This window comes from Oncorhynchus gorbuscha, linkage group LG18 (assembly GCF_021184085.1).
Source record: "Oncorhynchus gorbuscha isolate QuinsamMale2020 ecotype Even-year linkage group LG18, OgorEven_v1.0, whole genome shotgun sequence".
Lineage (NCBI taxonomy): Eukaryota > Metazoa > Chordata > Actinopteri > Salmoniformes > Salmonidae > Oncorhynchus > Oncorhynchus gorbuscha.
In genome coordinates this window covers 67,006,772-67,025,221 of record NC_060190.1, presented here as the reverse complement: position 1 = coordinate 67,025,221, position 18,450 = coordinate 67,006,772, and the positions used below count along the sequence as shown (strand labels likewise).

The 18,450-nt window shown below is 44.8% G+C and overlaps 1 protein-coding gene across 3 annotated transcripts in view; it reads right to left on the bottom strand.

The window, feature by feature from the left end:
* Positions 1-18,450, bottom strand: part of uba7 (ubiquitin-like modifier activating enzyme 7) — a 90,713-nt gene that overhangs the window by 2,866 nt on the left and 69,397 nt on the right. For all 3 annotated transcript variants that reach the window (XM_046310320.1, XM_046310318.1, XM_046310319.1), the window contains one exon: positions 949-1,050. In XM_046310320.1, the coding sequence (XP_046166276.1) occupies positions 949-1,050 (102 nt within the window). The remainder of the gene's footprint in view (positions 1-948; positions 1,051-18,450) is intronic.

Sequence of the window (18,450 nt, the reverse complement as noted above, 5' to 3'; positions counted from 1 at the left end):
AAGAGCAGTGTTCACTAACCAGAGAGAAGCAGCTGTGTTGATGGTGCTCTATTAGCTCCACGCGCTCTATCCAATCACAGCTCCCAGGACCTCCAGACAGTGAGACAGACCTGCCCATTACACAGCGCCTCAGACTTGTTTACATAAGACAACATATTTCTAATGTTATGTTGAAATAACCCATGGGCCTAAGCCCTTTATGGAGTGGCCACTTGCTGATGTGTTTGATAGTGTCAATCACTCGAGTCAGCCACTTTTTGGGGCAAAATGAAAATTGAGACGATTACAGCGCACTCCTAGCCCAACAATGCATGGCCCCATGTAGCAAGGATCTGTACACAATTCCATGGCCTGCATACTCACCAGGCATGTCACCCATTGAGCATGTTTGGGAGCCTCTGGATCGACATGTACGACAGCATGTTCTAGATCTCACCAATATCCAGCAACTTTACACAGCCATTGAAGAGGAGTGGGACAAGATTCCACAATCAACAACCTGATCAACTACATGCGAATGAGATGTGTCACGCTGCATGAGGAAAATGGTGGTCACACCAGACACTGACTGGTTCTGGTCCACACCCCTACCCTTTTTTTTAAGGCACCTGTGGCCAACAGATGAATATCTGTATTCCCAGTCATGTGAAATCCATAGATTAAGGCCTAATGAATTCATTTGAATTGACTGATTTCCTTATATGAACTGTAACTCAGTAACATCTTTGAAATTGTTGCATGTTGCAGAAGCCTGACCATTGCATATATTTGTGCTCTGAGTGTGTACAGCATCTGGAAATGTTTGTTTGAAAATGCATGGATACAATGCGTAGCTCTGTGTAATATGTATAACAGTGCGAGGCATGCGATCTAAAACACGTTTCTATAATTGAGATATACAGTGCCAAACATGGTCTTGGCTGAGTAATAAAAGGGAGGCTGAGATACCTTGATGTGTAGCAGCAACTCTCCCAAGGTCATTTCCTGTCCACGGTCACATCTGCCATAAACCAGGAAGTCATCCCACAGGGAGTACTCCTTTCCTGCAACCTGCCGATAGACACAAAACACACAATCAGAACACCTGTCACATCACACACATTAAATCGGTCAGGAGATAGGGAGCATGGTCTAATATCTTCACAAAACAATAACAACTGGTTAATGGTCAACGTCAGACTAAGCTCAGCAGTGAGATCAGAATTCAACTAGTTACTCAACATTTTCAACAAAACAAGACAATGTGTAATGAAAAATCGAATTGAAACGTTCCTCACTACACTGGAGGAACCCGGGGCCCATGTCTGTCTCCACTAGGAGAGCAGTTAGGCCAGGGGTCTCCAAACCTGTTCCTGGAGAGCAAGCTACCCTCCTGTAGTTACAACTAGCCTGATCCAGTTACTGTAATTATTAGAATCAGGTGCGCTAGATTAGGGTTAGAGCGCAAACCTGCAGGACAGTTGCTCTCCAGGAACAGGGTTTGAGATCCCTTCCCTAGACACAGTCAGGTCTGTCTAGAGCCCAAACACAGACTCCTCTGGAGTCACAGGGTGCTTGAATATTAAATCTCACATGGGGAGAATAAACAGAAGTGCATAAATTAAAGTCCACACCTCTGTGAATATGAATCTGTGAAATAACAGCATAGGAACTTTCCAGAAGCCTGGCCAGACAACAGATCAAATAGCAGTAACAGTAAGGGGCTTTAGTCAAGAATTTTAGGGGCCAATTTTTCTTCAGTGTTTTCCTGAATCAATATGTAACATATATTTATGTATATACAGTGCATTCGGAAAGTATTCAGACCCCTTGACTTTTTCCACATTTTGTTACAGCCTTATTCTAAAAAATGATTAAATTATCTACACACAATACCACATAAATGGAAATATTACATTTACTTAAGTATTCAGACCCTTTACTCAGTACTTTGTTGAAGCACTTTTGGCAGCGTTTACAGCCTCAAGTCTTCTTGGGTATGAAGCTACAAGCTGGCACACCTGTATTTGGAGAGTTTCTCCAATTCTTCTCTGTAGATCCATTCAAGCTCTGTCAGGTTGGATGGGGAGTGTCCATGTTGCTGGAGGGTTTTCATCAAGGATCTCGCTGTACTTCCCTCTGTTCATCTTACCCTCGACCCTGACTATTCTCCCAGTCCCTGCAGCATGATGCTGCCACCACCATGCTTCACCGTAGGGATGTGATTATTGAGTTGTGTACCAAACACAGATCATGTCATCAATGCATCCAGACTGCAACACTAACTCCAATGAGCGCTGTGCAATCTCATGTTACGTTTACACCAACAGAAGGAGTGGCTGTCTGACACAAAGTCTGTTTAATAGGAGTAAGGAGAAATTACTAGAACATAGAGCTTCGGTCAGTATCCTACTGAGCTATATGACGCTAAGCTCTTGGTGTGACTCCACCCTCATCCTTAAGGTGTGCTGGCTAGGTGACCTCTGGTTTTATACCCTGATTACACCAGGCACTACATCTAGCGATCAAACCACCAGAGACCATCCATTTTCAATGGTTGGGAGGATACACAAGGACACATCCAGCGACTATGATCTCAGAAGCCAGAGTTCAGAAAGTCCCAAGGTTATGCAAATGAGCAGCGACACAGGTGTATAATAACCAATCGGAGAAGGGAGTCTGGGTAGCTAGCTTTGACTCTATGCTAGATGACGTGATGTTATGCATGCTGTTTGGAAGATACACATACAAAGCGAGAATTGAAGATTCTTTTCTACTTTAAAGCTTTTGGTATAACTGGGCAAGAAGGAATGGTGATCCCAGAGAGGATCATACCGCAATGGCCTCTAACCAAAGCCACTGTTTATCTCTATAGGATCAATCCCAGTCGTCCAAACATAGACCAAGAATGCTTCATCTTCATGATCCAGTTAAAGCTCAGCTAACATAAACATTCCTGCTCCTCTGGCCACCGGACTGACATTACACTCCAGTGGCCTCACATGACCCATCTGTTTACCATCAACATCATAATCCTCTCTCCGGCTCCATCTGCACGACCGAGGGAATGTGTCACGTCACCTGACCACGGCTCTGCCAGGGTTCCTCACTCCCAGGAGAATGTGTCAAAATATGTCACTTTTTGGGCCTAACCAACGCAGGATCTGTCTGGGGGTTTTGTGACAGATGAAAATTTGGCCTGAGACACCAATAACAAAACTAGAAGAGAACCTGTGTCCAATTATCTGTGCTTCAGCAGCCAAGAGGAACGGTCAGAGAGTACCTTACAGTCTACAGTCTACTCCCACTGCCTGCCTGGTGGGGATAGAGTTCTGCAGACACACTCACAGCCTGCTACTCATATGGTCTTATTGGGTGTGTAGCTATAACCAGCAATGATCAAACAATGGGAGACGAAGGCATCATGGAATCTAACCCATCACCACATACTAAGTGAAGATTAAATGAAGATGTCAAATGATGTTGCTGCAGAGAGGATATGTTCCACTGCTGTACATCAGACAGTGGGTGACAGTGTTTGGGAGTAGCAGTGGTTTTGGGTGGATGGCAATGTTTGCCATAGTTAGGAGAGTTACATTATGCATTTTGGCATTGCCCGTTTTGGAACAGAGAGGTTGTCTTTGCCAAGAAAGAGGGATCGTTTGAACTCTATAAAAACACAGATGTGAGACTTTGTCGTCTTTGTGAAGAACTGCCTTGTTGAGGCTTTCAATAGAGATGGATCAGAGCAATGTTTGTAATTAAGGCCTTTGTGTAGATTGTTAAGAATATAAACTAGGCTATTTTTATCTCTCCCTCCCTCTCTCACAGGCCTTTCCAGGAACTCCACAAGGAGCCTTCAGCCAATCGGCCGCCCAATCAGACTGTATGTGGCCACGTGTGACGTCATCCCCTCACCGCCTCAGAGGGTATAAACACAAGCAAGAACGGTGGAAGTGAGAACCAAAACTGGCTGCTGCTGGAAACAATTACAAGGCTTATAGACTCCTCTCTTAGACCCCCCACACCCCATCCAATGTTTCTTTGTGTTTGAATTCCTATAATAGAATACACAATCATCCCCACAGAACTATAAACTAAAAGAAAGGAACCCAAAATGGTGGACAACAGCCTCTGCTTTGATGGCTCCAATAATGTCACACATCTGAGGGAATGTTCAATAAGGAAACCAACAGAAAGCCTGACGGCCTCCACTTACTGGTGATGCATAATGACAGGCTTTGTTGGTAATTAAATTATAACTTTCTTGAATCCTAATGGGTTAAAACTCTCGCTTGGCCAATCAGACATCATAGTGAACGTCTAGGCCCACAGGGTCTTAAAGCTAGCTGAGACATCAATGGTTAGGTAAACCCCAAAACTGTCAGAGTATTGTGCTCAGATGGGACACTGCTTGGCTGCCACCCAAAGAGCAGCAATCCATATAAGGTCTTATGTCAGCACTATATACCAACGAGGGTGGACCTACAGAATAAACAGAGGACCGATGGTGGACAAGAGTGTGCTGTTCATGTCAAACACTGGCCCTCTGGAGTTTGTCCTGAGGTCTACTCTGAGACAGCCAGTGTAAAGCTGTTTAGAACCCGATCTGGCTGGTGAGTAGAGATGTATGAGACAGACAGACAGACAGACAGACAGACAGACAGACAGACAGACAGACAGACAGACAGACAGACAGACAGACAGACAGACAGACAGACAGACAGACAGACAGACAGACAGACAGACAGACAGACAGACAGACAGACAGACAGACAGACAGACAGACAGACAGACAGACAGACAGACAGACAGACAGACAGACAGACAGACAGACAGACAGACAGACAGACAGACAGACAGAGAGAGAGAGCGAGACAGACGAGACAGGCTGACAGATAGAGACACTCACGGACAGCATATGGCCCATGTGGAGTCTCCCTTCATCGAGCACAGCAAACATTCTCATCTGCTATCCACATATCAGAGCCTGCATTATTGCTGTGGCTCTCTACTCAAACACAGAACACCTGAGTATCAGTGTGTATAATCATAGGATTATTCACATACATACAGTGGGGCAAAAAAGTATTTAGTCAGCCACCAATTGTGCAAGTTCTCCCACTTAAAAATATGAGAGGCCTGTCATTTTAATCATAGATACACTCCAGAAAATCACATTGTAGGATTTTTTATGAATTTATTTGCAAATTATGGTGGAAAATAAGTACATACACATCAAAACTTCAGAGGAAGAAACATTACAACATTATCTATGCTTTCAAAATGTTGGCCTTCAAGTGCATTTCTCCCTTCATAAAGTACTACTGTACTCTCTCTAACCATCTATGAGTGAGAGGGACGCCACCAACTGATATTGTAAGATAGATAACCATGATCAGAAGTGTGTCCCTCTCCCAGACAGAGATGTTCCTCTCAGATTGAGGCAGCTCCCCCTCTCTGTCAGGATGTCCATTTGAACACCCTGCCACTGTGCTGTTAGGTGTCTCCTCTCCATTCTGGCAGGAAGCTGGGTGAGACATCCACTGAGGATCCATAGCTACTTCCTGAAGAAAAGGAATCCAGGCTGTGGTGGCTTTCAGGACAAAAACGGACAGAAACTGAGTTGTCTTTGTGAGATGCAGAGTAGGTGAACGGATGATCTCTGCATTTGTGTTTCCCACCGTGAAGCATGGAGGAGGTGTGATGTGTGGGGGTGCTTTGTTGGTGACACTGTCAATGATTTATTCAGAATTCAAGGCACACTTAATCAGCATGGCTACCACAGCATTCTTCAGCGATATGCCATCCCATCTGGTTTGCGCTTAGTGGGACTATCATTTGTTTTTCAACAGGACAATGACCCAACACACCTCCAGGCTGCGTAAGGGCTATTTGACCAAGGAGGAGAGTGATGGAGTGCTGCATCAGATGACATGGCCTCCACAATCACCCGACCTCAACCCAATTGAGATGGTTTGGGATGAGTTGGACTGCAGAGTGAAGGAAAGCATGTGGGAACTCCTTCAAGACTGTTGGAAAAGCATTCCAGGTGAAGCTGGTTGAGAGAATGCCAAGAGTGTGAAAAGCTGTCATCAAGGCAAAGGGTGGTGACTTTGAAGAATCTCAAATATATTTTGATTTGTTTAACACTTTTATGGTTGCTACATGATTTAACACTTTTTGGTTACTACATGATTCCATGAGTTATTTCATAGTTTTGATGTAGTCACTATTATTCTACAATGTAGAAAATAGTAAAAATAAAGAAAAACCCTTGAATGAGTAGGTGTGTCTACATTTTTTGACTGGAACTGTATATAGTCCACAACCCTTTACCAGACACACACAATCTACCCCAACATTACGTACACACACACACACACACACACACACACACACACACACACACACACACACACACACACACACACACACACACACACACACACACACACACACACACACACACACACACACACACACACACACACACACACACACACACACACACACACACACACACACACACACACACACACACACACACACACACACCTCACTCTGCATCCAGGCAAAGCCAGACATAAAACAGGGGGAAATAGAACAGCCTTTCATTAACAGACCGGACACATGGTCTAATGAACAGCAACACACACTTAGTATGACAGATAACAGAGCTCAGTGATAGACGAGATCCAGAAATAGCAACAACCCTTGACAGCAGATATACTGTACATGTTAACTAAACACATAGCTACACAGGAAGTTCAGGGAGCAGGGGTTCACAGGGAAGCTAGGGGGAGTTCTGCCATTGAACCACAGCACTGGAGAGATAAAGCAACCAGAATGGACCTGACTAAGTCCCTGTCGAAGAGGACAATCGCGTGTGTTGGTCATTTTGAAAATGCCACATTTAGCTGCTAGCTGTGGTACTGGGGCTGTAATCATGATGTAAGGCAGCAATCTGCCCTTTCACACAATGGCCCATTTTCCCAGGCAGGAACTGTTTCAGGGAGATAATCTTGATAAGTCCTTCTTCCTGCAGGGTGCTGCATCGTAAGAAATGGCAATTTCACACTGTAGACACAGCAACAGAGCCTGGCTAAAATTCAAATTAGAAACCAAACCATGAAAAAAAATGGTATTGTGATGGTATACCGCATGAATGGATTCAACGTGTGCTTTAGAGGAGACTGATGGGGGACAATCAGTGTTCTTTTAAATCATACCGTTATGACAGTAATCCATCCTGTTTTCACCCTCATCTCTTTCTGTAGTCTTCCTCTTTCCTTTCATAGCCTCAAATGAGAGAGAGACAGCTTTCACATTTTCAAATATCCTCCTCACACCCGGCCAGAATGTGACACAGGTAACTCCAGGAAATATCTCTCTCTGGGCAGCTCGCTCTTTCGAATGACAACAGCAGTGAAACCAGCTAAATAAGTGAACAATCAATTTCCTCTTGTCCCCGTTGAGTGCATATTACAAACCCTCCACTGACGTCCTCTCTACGTCACACTGAAACCACACAGGGCATGCCTGACTGTGATGCAACCCATGTGTCTAAATATCAATAACTGCCAGCTGGGTCACCACAGTGTCACAGGTTTTTTACTACATGCTACCTATGAAAGTGGTGTAGTAGCTTGCCAATTGTGATAATGCAGAGATGAACTTGTTTGTTTTAGATTGAATTGGTGGTTGTGTTGTGCATCTACAGCCTGGGATGATATTGATCATGTTTCCAACAGGAGTACTGCGTGGAGGCAGATGGCAGCCTAAAAGCTTCAACATCCCAAATTTCTGCACCCTCTCTACTCTCTTAAGGCGTCCGGCATACATCGTCTAGGCGAAGTGAACATCTATACTTTCATACCCGTAAAGTATGAGAAAAGAGAAGAAAAAAAATGGCAAAATGTGCATGAAAACTAATCGGCTCTCGTTCAATGACAACAAACACTTAATGTTCCCATTTCTACTAGGAGTAGTACTGTTGACCAATCACCGACGAGGCGGAGTACACTTAAACCCTCAAGCAAATTAGGTCAAATATTATGAAGCAAACAGACCTAGACTACGATCCAATAAATAGGTCCACTTTACACTGATTCTAATTCTGTGAATTAGCGTCAAGTGGCCATAAGAAACACACCCCATAGTGTGGGGTCTGTCAGAGCAGAAACTAACCATTGAAACACACCCCATAGTGTTTTAATCAGGGCAAGGTCTGTCAATACAAACAGAGCAGAAACAAACAAGCTATACCATTGGCTAACGATCCTCTTCCCAGTCACGAAGGATGTCTTGCTCCCAGGCAGACTAAATAACTTTTTTGCCCGCTTTGAGGACAATACAGTAGTGCAGTCTCTCCTTCACTGCAGCCGAGGTGATTAAGATCTTAAAGTGTCCCTCGCAAGGCTGCAGGCCCAGACGGCATCCCCAGCCGCGCCCTCCGAGCATGCGTAACTCCATTTTACCATCTGCTGTTCCCATTTATTTTTCCTGTTCCCAAGAAAGCTCAGAACACTAAGACAAAATAACAAAAATAGACCAACAAACACTTCTAACCACACTGCACACTGCCCTAACACCTGAGACAGTGAGAAAACAAGCTCGGCATTCAACACCATAGTACAAACATCAAGCTCGAGACCCTGGGTCTCGACCCCGCCCTGTGCAGTACTGGACTTCCTGACGGGCAGGTGGTGAGGGTAGGCAACAACATCTCCTCCCCGGATCCTACCTAAGTACTCCCTGTTCTACCTACCAGGCTCAATCAAACACCAGGCCCAAAAACACAGGTGGGATCAGGCTACCTAAGTATGGTTCTCCAGGAAACAGGCCAAACACCAGGCCAAACACAGGGGTATCAGGCTTACCTCGGCATACACATCACAGACAAACTGAATTGGTCCACTCACACTGACAGCGCCGTGAAGAAGGCGCAGCAGCGCCTATTCAACCTCAGGAGGCTGAAGAAATTCGGCTTGTCACCAAAAGCACTCACAAACTTCTACAGATGCACAATCTCCTGGCGGGCTGTATCCCGCCTGGTAAACTGCTCCGCCCTCAACCGTGGTTCTCCATACCAGGCCAAACACCAGGCCAAACACAGGTGGCCTGTTCATATCAGGCTACCTAAGTATGGTTCTCCATACCAGGCCAAACACCAGGCCAAACACAGGTGGGATCAGGATACCATCTAAGTATGGTTCTCCTATAAGACCAAACACCAGCCAAACACAACATCTGCTAACCATGTGTATGTGACAAATAAAATTTGATTTGATTTTGATTTGATCCTCTTCGTACCATTTTAATATTTATTTTAACTCAGAACACTAAGACAAAATAACAAAAATGGTTCTCCTGGTACAGAGACAGAAAACAACTACCCACAAACACAGGTGGGATCAGGCTACCTAAGTATGGTTCTCCATACCAGGCCAAACACAGGTGGGATCAGGCTACCTAAGTATGGTTCTCCATACCAGGCCAAACACCAGGCCAAACACAGGTGGGATCAGGCTACCTAAGTATGGTTCTCCATACCAGGCCAAACACCAGGCCAAACACAGGTGGGATCAGGCTACCTAAGTATGGTTCTCCATACCAGGCCAAACACCAGGCCAAACACAGGTGGGATCAGGCTACCTAAGTATGGTTCTCCATACCAGGCCAAACACCAGGCCAAACACAGGTGGGATCAGGCTACCTAAGTATGGTTCTCCATACCAGGCCAAATACCAGGCCAAACACAGGTGGGATCAGGCTACCTAAGTATGGTTCTCCATACCAGGCCAAATACCAGGCCAAACACAGAAATACAAAACATAGAACAAAACATAGAATGCCCAACCCAACTCACACCCTGACCAAACCAAAATAGAGACATAAAAAAGGAACTAAGGTCAGGACGTGACAAGCATGCAGTCCAAGAGAAGACACAGCTGTAATCGCCGGCAAAGGTGCTTCTACAAAGTATTGACTCAGGGGTGTGAATAATTAAGGAAATTAAATATTTCTGTATTTCATTTTCAATACATTAGCAAAAATGTCTAAAAACATGTTTTCAATTTGTCATTATACGATATTGTGTGTAGGGGGAAAAAACAATTGAATCCATTCTGAATTCAGGCTGTAACAACAAAATGTGGAATAAGTCAAGGGGTATGAATACTTTCTGAAGGCTCTGTGTTTGATGCTGTCTGTCTGTAACGTTGCATATTGTATTTCCCCTGGTTCTATTGATCCACTCCTATTGCAACAGGAAGTCACATCTATATTGTCATGCAATACTTAATAGAATGATGTAACAACAGTAACACCCCGGGGTTGTTATGGATAACTAGGGCTTCATTAGCCCTCATCTGATGTTCAATAGGTGTAAATAGTACATTGCTGCAGGCATATTTGGCCCTAGAGTCCCACAGTCAGTGTGACATTTGACCAATCAATGCATGGCACTGTATTGATTCTAGAGCAGCTAGCAAGCTAGGAAGATCAGTAGAATGGACTATAAATGAGATGACTATTCCATAACATAAGATCAGTAGAATGGACTATAAATGAGATGACTATTCCAGAACATAAGATCAGTAGAATGGACTACAAATGAGATGACTGTGCTAGAACATAAGAACTGTCCCAGAGGAACTGCTGAGACTCAGGACTGCTCAGGGCCTCTCTACCGTAGGCCCCACGTCTCTGGCTTTAGCCCCAAACTCCCACAGACTGCAGTGGGAAACATGTAAGCATTAGCAGTAGCATTAGGAAAAGGCTCAAAAGATACACACAAATTACACACAACCTCAATTAGGAGGAAATGACTAACCAAGTCTTAAGGGCAGTGTGTTGGGATAAATACCCAGGAGGCCTTGTGGTGGGGAAAGGAAGCGGTGAATATGTGTTAATTGCCTGTGTCCGGCTGCAAGGAGCCACTTTAGAGGGCTACAGTGAAACAGCCGTGGAACCACAAATCAGGCTGTGGAGCTTAGAGGCGTCAGCAGAGCCCAGGGGCCATAGAAGACAGAGAAAGAGAAAAGAGAGGAAAACAGAGTGAAGTAAGTTAGATGGAATTGGCAGACAGGACAAGGGGAGACACACATGCATATGCATACTCTGCATACATGTCAATTCAACCACAGACTAACACAGCCCAGACAGGAAATGAGTTATCCACTAGGGCCTGGTGTGACAGAGCAACAGGAAGTGTGTTCCTGCCAAACCCAGCCCTGACCTGCGAGGTGGTGCCCGCCTGACCCTCTCGCTTGACCTGTTTTCAGGCTGCCATGGTTCAGTGAGGACTGCGTTGGGGGGGGGGGGGTCACTCCAGATCCAAACCATCCCTCCCACCACACGTCGGCCCCATTCAGCCGAGCCACTAGTGCTTCTACATATGGTTCCATGTGTTATTCTGCTTGCTTAGAATATACTGGTGTTCTCCCTGGTGATTTGATATGATCGGAGGTTCTTGTTGCAGGTTTTGTAACTTACATTACAAAAATCACACATGTTATGAAGCTGTGGGTGTAGAAATCATGCAAAATAAACATTTCTTTGTCCTATCATATTGCATAACAACATGAAATCATATTTTTTCTTGGTCATTGGATCCCTAACAAACAACACCGTGGCCTATACGCACTGCAGGACTTCACCTTGGCCTATACGCACCCCGGGACTTCACCTTGGCCTATACGCACCCCGGGACTTCACCGTGGCCTATACGCACCCTGGGACTTCACCTTGGCCTATACGCACTGCAGGACTTCACCTTGGCCTATACGCACCCCGGGACTTCACCTTGGCCTATACGCACTGCAGGACTTCACCTTGGCCTATACGCACTGCAGGACTTCACCTTGGCCTATACGCACTGCAGGACTTCACCTTGGCCTATACGCACTGCAGGACTTCACCTTGGCCTATACGCACTGCAGGACTTCACCTTGGCCTATACGCACTGCAGGACTTCACCTTGGCCTATACGCACTGCAGGTCTTCACCTTGGCCTATATGCACCCCGGGACTTCACCTTGGCCTATATGCACCCCGGGACTTCACCTTGGCCTATACGCACTGCAGGACTTCACCTTGGCCTATACGCACTGCAGGACTTCACCTTGGCCTATACGCACTGCAGGACTTCACCTTGGCCTATACGCACTGCAGGACTTCACCTTGGCCTATACGCACTGCAGGTCTTCACCTTGGCCTATATGCACCCCGGGACTTCACCTTGGCCTATACACACTGCAGGTCTTCACCTTGGCCTATATGCACCCCGGAACTTCACCTTGGCCTATACGCATCCCGGGACTTCACCTTGGCCTATACGCACCCCGGGACTTCACCTTGGCCTATACACACTGCAGGACTTCACCTTGGCCTATACACACTGCAGGACTTCACCTTGGCCTCACGTTGTCTTCCCCTTCCATCTCAATTAGTTCCTACTTTCTACTTCATGAAGCTGTTGTTGACTGATTTGTTGACGGCCACCGAATGCCACTTTGTGACCCATACCGGAGATGGGTATGGGTCAGTTACAGACAGCCACTCAACATTGTCCACTACTAGACCTATTCAGACGGTGGACGAGGACGGTGTGTGGGACGTCAAATCTAGTCACCTTCGCAGGGTCTCATATCATCTTGCATTGATAGCAAAATTAACTCACACCTATGCAAACACAAGAGTAATCACTACTGTATCACATGTCACTGTGTCCATTTCAGTTTCAGAGAAGGACAGTACACAGTGGTATGTGTTATCATGAAACCAATATTAACATCTAACCAAATCTTCTGCTCACTTTCTTAGCGCAAATAATACAAATAATAACTTTTATGAGGTAAGGTTAACAGTGGTGTGGAGAAACTTCGGTCATAGCCACTGTGTAAACCAGTCTCTAATTTGAGGCCCGGAGGTCACAGTTGATTTATTTAATCATAGAAGTCACGGTAGGGAATAGGTATTCCTTTTTGACTGTGATTGGGAACTGTTCCCAAAGTCTGTCTCAACAGTCACACTAGAGTCCTCTGAGCCAGTAGGTATCTGGACAGCAGTCCTCCAGGTTTGTTGTGACTGGTCCTCAGCTCTCCTCTTCTGACTAGCAGGAGCACATGCTAGTTTATTTTTAATACATTTGCAAAAAAAAATCTAAAAACCTGTTTTTATGGGGTATTGTGTCTAGATTGATGGGGGAAAAAACAATTGAATCAATTTTAGAATAAGGATGTAACGTAACAAAATGTGGAAAAAGTCAAGGGGTATGAATACTTTGCAAATGCACTGTACATATCTACCTATCATTCCAGTATCCCTGCACATTGTAAATATGGTACTGGAACTGACTGACTCTATATATTATGCTTACTTACTTTCTTCTGTTCTTCTTATTTGTATTTATTGTGTGTTTTTGTTCTACCTTATGTTATTTTTAGTGTTACATTGTTATTGATTAGTGCATTGTTGGGTTTAGAACTTGTAAGAAAGCCATTTTACTGTACTAGTGGATGTGACATCAAAACTTGAAACATCAAAACCAACCACTGCATTCCACAGTATGAACCTCAGACAGTGCCTTCAGAAAGTATCCATACCTCTTGACTGTTTCCACAATTTGTTGTGTTACAGCCTGAATTTAAAATGGATTAAATGTAGATGTTTTTTTGTCACTGGCCTACTACACACAATACCCCATAACGTAAAAGTAGAATTTTGTTTTTCATTTTTTTTAACAGATTAATAAAAAATGAAAACCTAAAATGTCTTGAGTCAATAAGTATTCAACCCCTTTGTTATGGCAAGCCTGGCAATAATATCGTTTAACATGATTTTTGTATGACTACCTCATATCTGTACCCCACACATACAATTGTCTGTAAGGTCCCTCAGTCGAGCAGTGAATTTGTAACACAGATTCACCACGAAGACCAGGGAGGTTTTCCAATGGCTCCCAAAGAAGGGTAGACCGGTAAAAATAATGAAAACATTGAATATCCCTTTGAGCATGGTGAACTTATTAAATACACTTTGGATGGTGTATCAATACAAACAGTCACAACAAAGATACAGGCGTCTTTCCTAACTCTGCTGCCGGAGAGGAAGGAAACTGCTCAGAGATTTCACCATGAGGACAATGGTGACTTTAAAACAGTTACAGAGTTTAATTGTGATAAGATAAAATTGAGGAGGGATCAACAACATTGTACTTTCTCCACAATACTAACCTAATTGACCGAGTGAAAAGAAGGAAGCTTGTACAGAAAAAATATATTCCAAAACATGCATCCTGTTTGCAACAAGGCACTAAAGTAATACCGCAAAAAAATGTGGCAAAGCAATTCACTTTTTGTCCTGAAGACAAAGTGTTCTGTTTGAGGGCAAATCCAATACAACACATTACTGAGTACCACTCTCCATATTTTCAAGCATAATGGTGGCTGCATCATGTTATGGGTATGCTTGTATTTGTTAAGAACCGGGGAGCTTTTCAGGATAAAAACTAAACAGAATGGAGCTAAGAACAGGCAAAATCCTAGAGGAAACCCTGGTTCAGTCTGCTTTCCAGACTGAACCACTGGGAGATGAATTCACAATTTATCTGGAAAATAACTTAAAACACAAGGCCAAATCTACACTGGAGTTTCTTACCAAGAAGACAGTGAATGTTCCTGAATGGCCGAGTTACAGTTTTCTATGGCAAGACCTGAAATTGATTGTCTAGCAATGCTTAACAATCAATTTGACAAAGCTTTTAAGAATTTAGAAACAAATGATGAGCAAATGTTGCACAATCCAGGTGTGGAAAGCTCTAAGAGACTTACCCAGAAAGACTCACCGCTGTATTCACTGTCAAAGGTGATTCTAATATGTACTGACTCAGTGGGTTGAATACATATCTAATCATGTAACTCAGCAGCTACGGTAAGGAGAACATGCAATTGCTAGACGGTCTGTTTGTGTCATGCTTATGTTTGCAATAGTGAACAGCCACTAGGTAGGCAGCGGAGCACTCAGAACAGCCACTAGGTAGGCAGCGGAGCACTCAGAACAGCCACTAGGTAGGCAGCGGAGCACTCAGAACAGCCACTAGGTAGGCAGCGGAGCACTCAGAACAGACGCTAGGTAGGCAGCGGAGCACTCAGAACAGCCACTAGGTAGGCAGCGGAGCACTCAGAACAGCCACTAGGTAGGCAGCAGAGCACTCAGAACAGACGCTAGGTAGGCAGCGGAGCACTCAGAACAGCCACTAGGTAGGCAGCGGAGCACTCAGAACAGCCGCTAGGTAGGCAGCGGAGCACTCAGAACAGCCACTAGGTAGGCAGCGGAGCACTCAGAACAGCCGCTAGGTAGGCAGCGGAGCACTCAGAACAGCCACTAGGTAGGCAGCGGAGCACTCAGAACAGCCACTAGGTAGGCAGCGGAGCACTCAGAACAGCCACTAGGTAGGCAGCAGAGCCGTCAGAACAGCCACTAGGTAGGCAGCAGAGCACTCAGAACAGCCACTAGGTAGGCAGCAGAGCCGTCAGAACAGACGCTAGGTAGGCAGCGGAGCACTCAGAACAGCCACTAGGTAGGCAGCAGAGCCGTCAGAACAGCCACTAGGTAGGCAGCAGAGCACTCAGAACAGCCACTAGGTAGGCAGCAGAGCCGTCAGAACAGACGCTAGGTAGGCAGCGGAGCACTCAGAACAGCCACTAGGTAGGCAGCAGAGCCGTCAGAACAGCCACTAGGTAGGCAGCAGAGCCGTCAGAACAGCCACTAGGTAGGCAGCAGAGCCTACCTAGTGTTGCAACTCAGTATTTATACCTACATCAATTTCATGTTTTGGGTCTGCTGTAAAGCTTGGTGATTCAATGCAACATATGCTACTTCAGTGTCCGCTTTAAATTGATGAGTGAAATATCCATGGGGAAAGGTAATTTACAGTATGTCATTTCATGAGACTTTCTTAACTCTCAGCATAAACACACCAGGTTTACTCATTAGCAGAAGTAAATACCATCTGAAACCACAGCCTACAGGTTTTTCCAATTGCTTACTACTGAATTCATGTGGAATTTAAGACCAATAAATATACATTGTATTTTCCGTACAAGTTGTTCCATTTTGATCTGCCCTCTGCCCTCTGCCCTCTGCCCTCTGCCCATGCCCATGCATGCTTAACTTTAGAGCAACTTACTGGTCTCCTAAGGTGCACAATTGGACACACACACACACGAGACGCAATACATATTGTGAACTGCCCACAACCTTAAGAGCAAGGCCTTTGTTAAAGTCCTATTCCAGCTATTTTTTTAAAATGACTTTTCCTGTTGAAAAACAATATTGCAAACAATTGCAAATGTCAAGGTATAGGCCATCAAAGGAGTTGGTCTGACTGTCTGATATGTCATCCTCCGCCCCTTGCTTGCGGGAACAATTGAGACGCAACACAGGACAAAAGAGGAAAGGCCCACCCCCCACTTGTGCCATGTGATGTCATACCTGGACCACCTATTGAGATGTGCCTTTTATTAAGTAAATCAGGTGATAAATGAGGTGAAACGGAGCCTGGAGTGCAGCTTTAAGCCTGTCTCCTACCCTCCAGGCCTGTCTAGCCTTGTTCTACAGAGGAGGTCTGAGTATGTCTGTGAGTAATCAGTCTCATCTGGAGTAGAGATCTGAGTGTGTCTGTTAGTAATCAGTCTCATGGAGTAGAGATCTGAGTGTGTCTGTGAGTAATCAGTCTCATCTGGAGTAGAGATCTGAGTGTGTCTGTGAGTAATCAGTCTCATCTGGAGTAGAGATCTGAGTGTGTCTGTGAGTAATCAGTCTCATCTGGAGTAGAGATCTGAGTGTGTCTGTGAGTAATCAGTCTCATCTGGAGTAGAGATCTGAGTGTGTCTGTGAGTAATCCGTCTCATCTGGAGTAGAGATCTGAGTGTGTCTGTGAGTAATCCGTCTCATCTGGAGTAAAGATCTGAGTGTGTCTGTGAGTAATCAGTCTAATCTGGAGTAGAGATCTGAGTGTGTCTGTGAGTAGTCCGTCTCATCTGGAGTAGAGATCTGAGTGTGTCTGTGAGTAATCAGTCTCATCTGGAGTAGAGATCTGAGTGTGTCTGTGAGTAATCAGTCTCATCTGGAGTAGAGATCTGAGTGTGTCTGTGAGTAATCAGTCTCATCTGGAGTAGAGATCTGAGTGTGTCTGTGAGTAATCCGTCTCATCTGGAGTAGAGATCTGAGTGTGTCTGTGAGTAATCAGTCTCATCTGGAGTAGAGATCTGAGTGGGTCTGTGAGTAATCTGTCTCATCAGGAGTAGAGATCTGAGTGTGTCTGTGAGTAATCCGTCTCATCAGGAGTAGAGATCTGTGTGAGACTGCATGAGGCCTCTCACCAACTGTCATATACAGTAAGTCTTGCCATGTGTGTGTTTGTGCTTATGTTTTTTGTCCATGCGTATACAATATCTGTTCAATCATAACACTAGACCAGGGATCATAAACACCCGGGGGGGGGCGGAACATAATTACAAATCATTAGTAGACTGCAAATTGACCGCAAGAAGCCCAAACAGACATTACAATGAGCCAGTCCTCCTGTAGCTACACCCTCCAGCCTCCACTGCTGTAGAGTTCCATTCATAGAATAGTAGAATGCACAAGGTGCAATTTCGAAATTGGGTAGTGCATCATCAGTTATCCTCCTCATGTAATTTATTGCATACCTAAGAGAGCTATTTATGTCAGAAATGTCCAGATCAACTAGCCCATGTCAGCTTACTGTCACGCCTACTCATGATCCCTTCTTCCGGCGCTCACCGTGCCAGTCTACTAACCACCGGCCCTGGCAACTATTTTTACGCACACCTGCTCCCCATCAAGACGTACACCTGGTCATCATTTTCTCATGTGATTACTCCGCCTTTCTTTAGCCCTCAGTTGACATCAGTCATTAGGTAGTATTGTTGTCTTTCATGTTCTGTACACTCATGTTTGTTCATCTGTATCGTTTCTTTATAAAAAGAAGCGTATAGATTTTGTTGTAATGTTTGAGTCAGTCAAATATCACATCAATACACATTAGACATGGCAAAATGTTCAGAATTGCAAGAAAATGAGCTAAAAACTGCAAAATGTTCTTTGCACCCCATGACAAAATGTGTAGAATTGCAGGAAATAAGCTTTCAACCTGCAACATTTTATCTCCACCAACATGAGGTGTGTGAACAGTTTGTGTCATGAACAGTGCTTGTGTCCATAGAAATAGACATGACACGCAGGGGGGCCTGAGTGAAAAAGTTTGGGAACCCTTGTTGTAGAGTACAGGAGTCTGGATAAGCAGGGCTCCCACGTTCATTAGCCCAGGTTGTAAAAATAATTCCATCTGTGGTCTTTTGAAGCTAACGGTCGTGTGAAAACCTACCATCAGCAACCAACTAACCACATGGAAGAGCTAGCTACGGTGCTAGAGAGGCA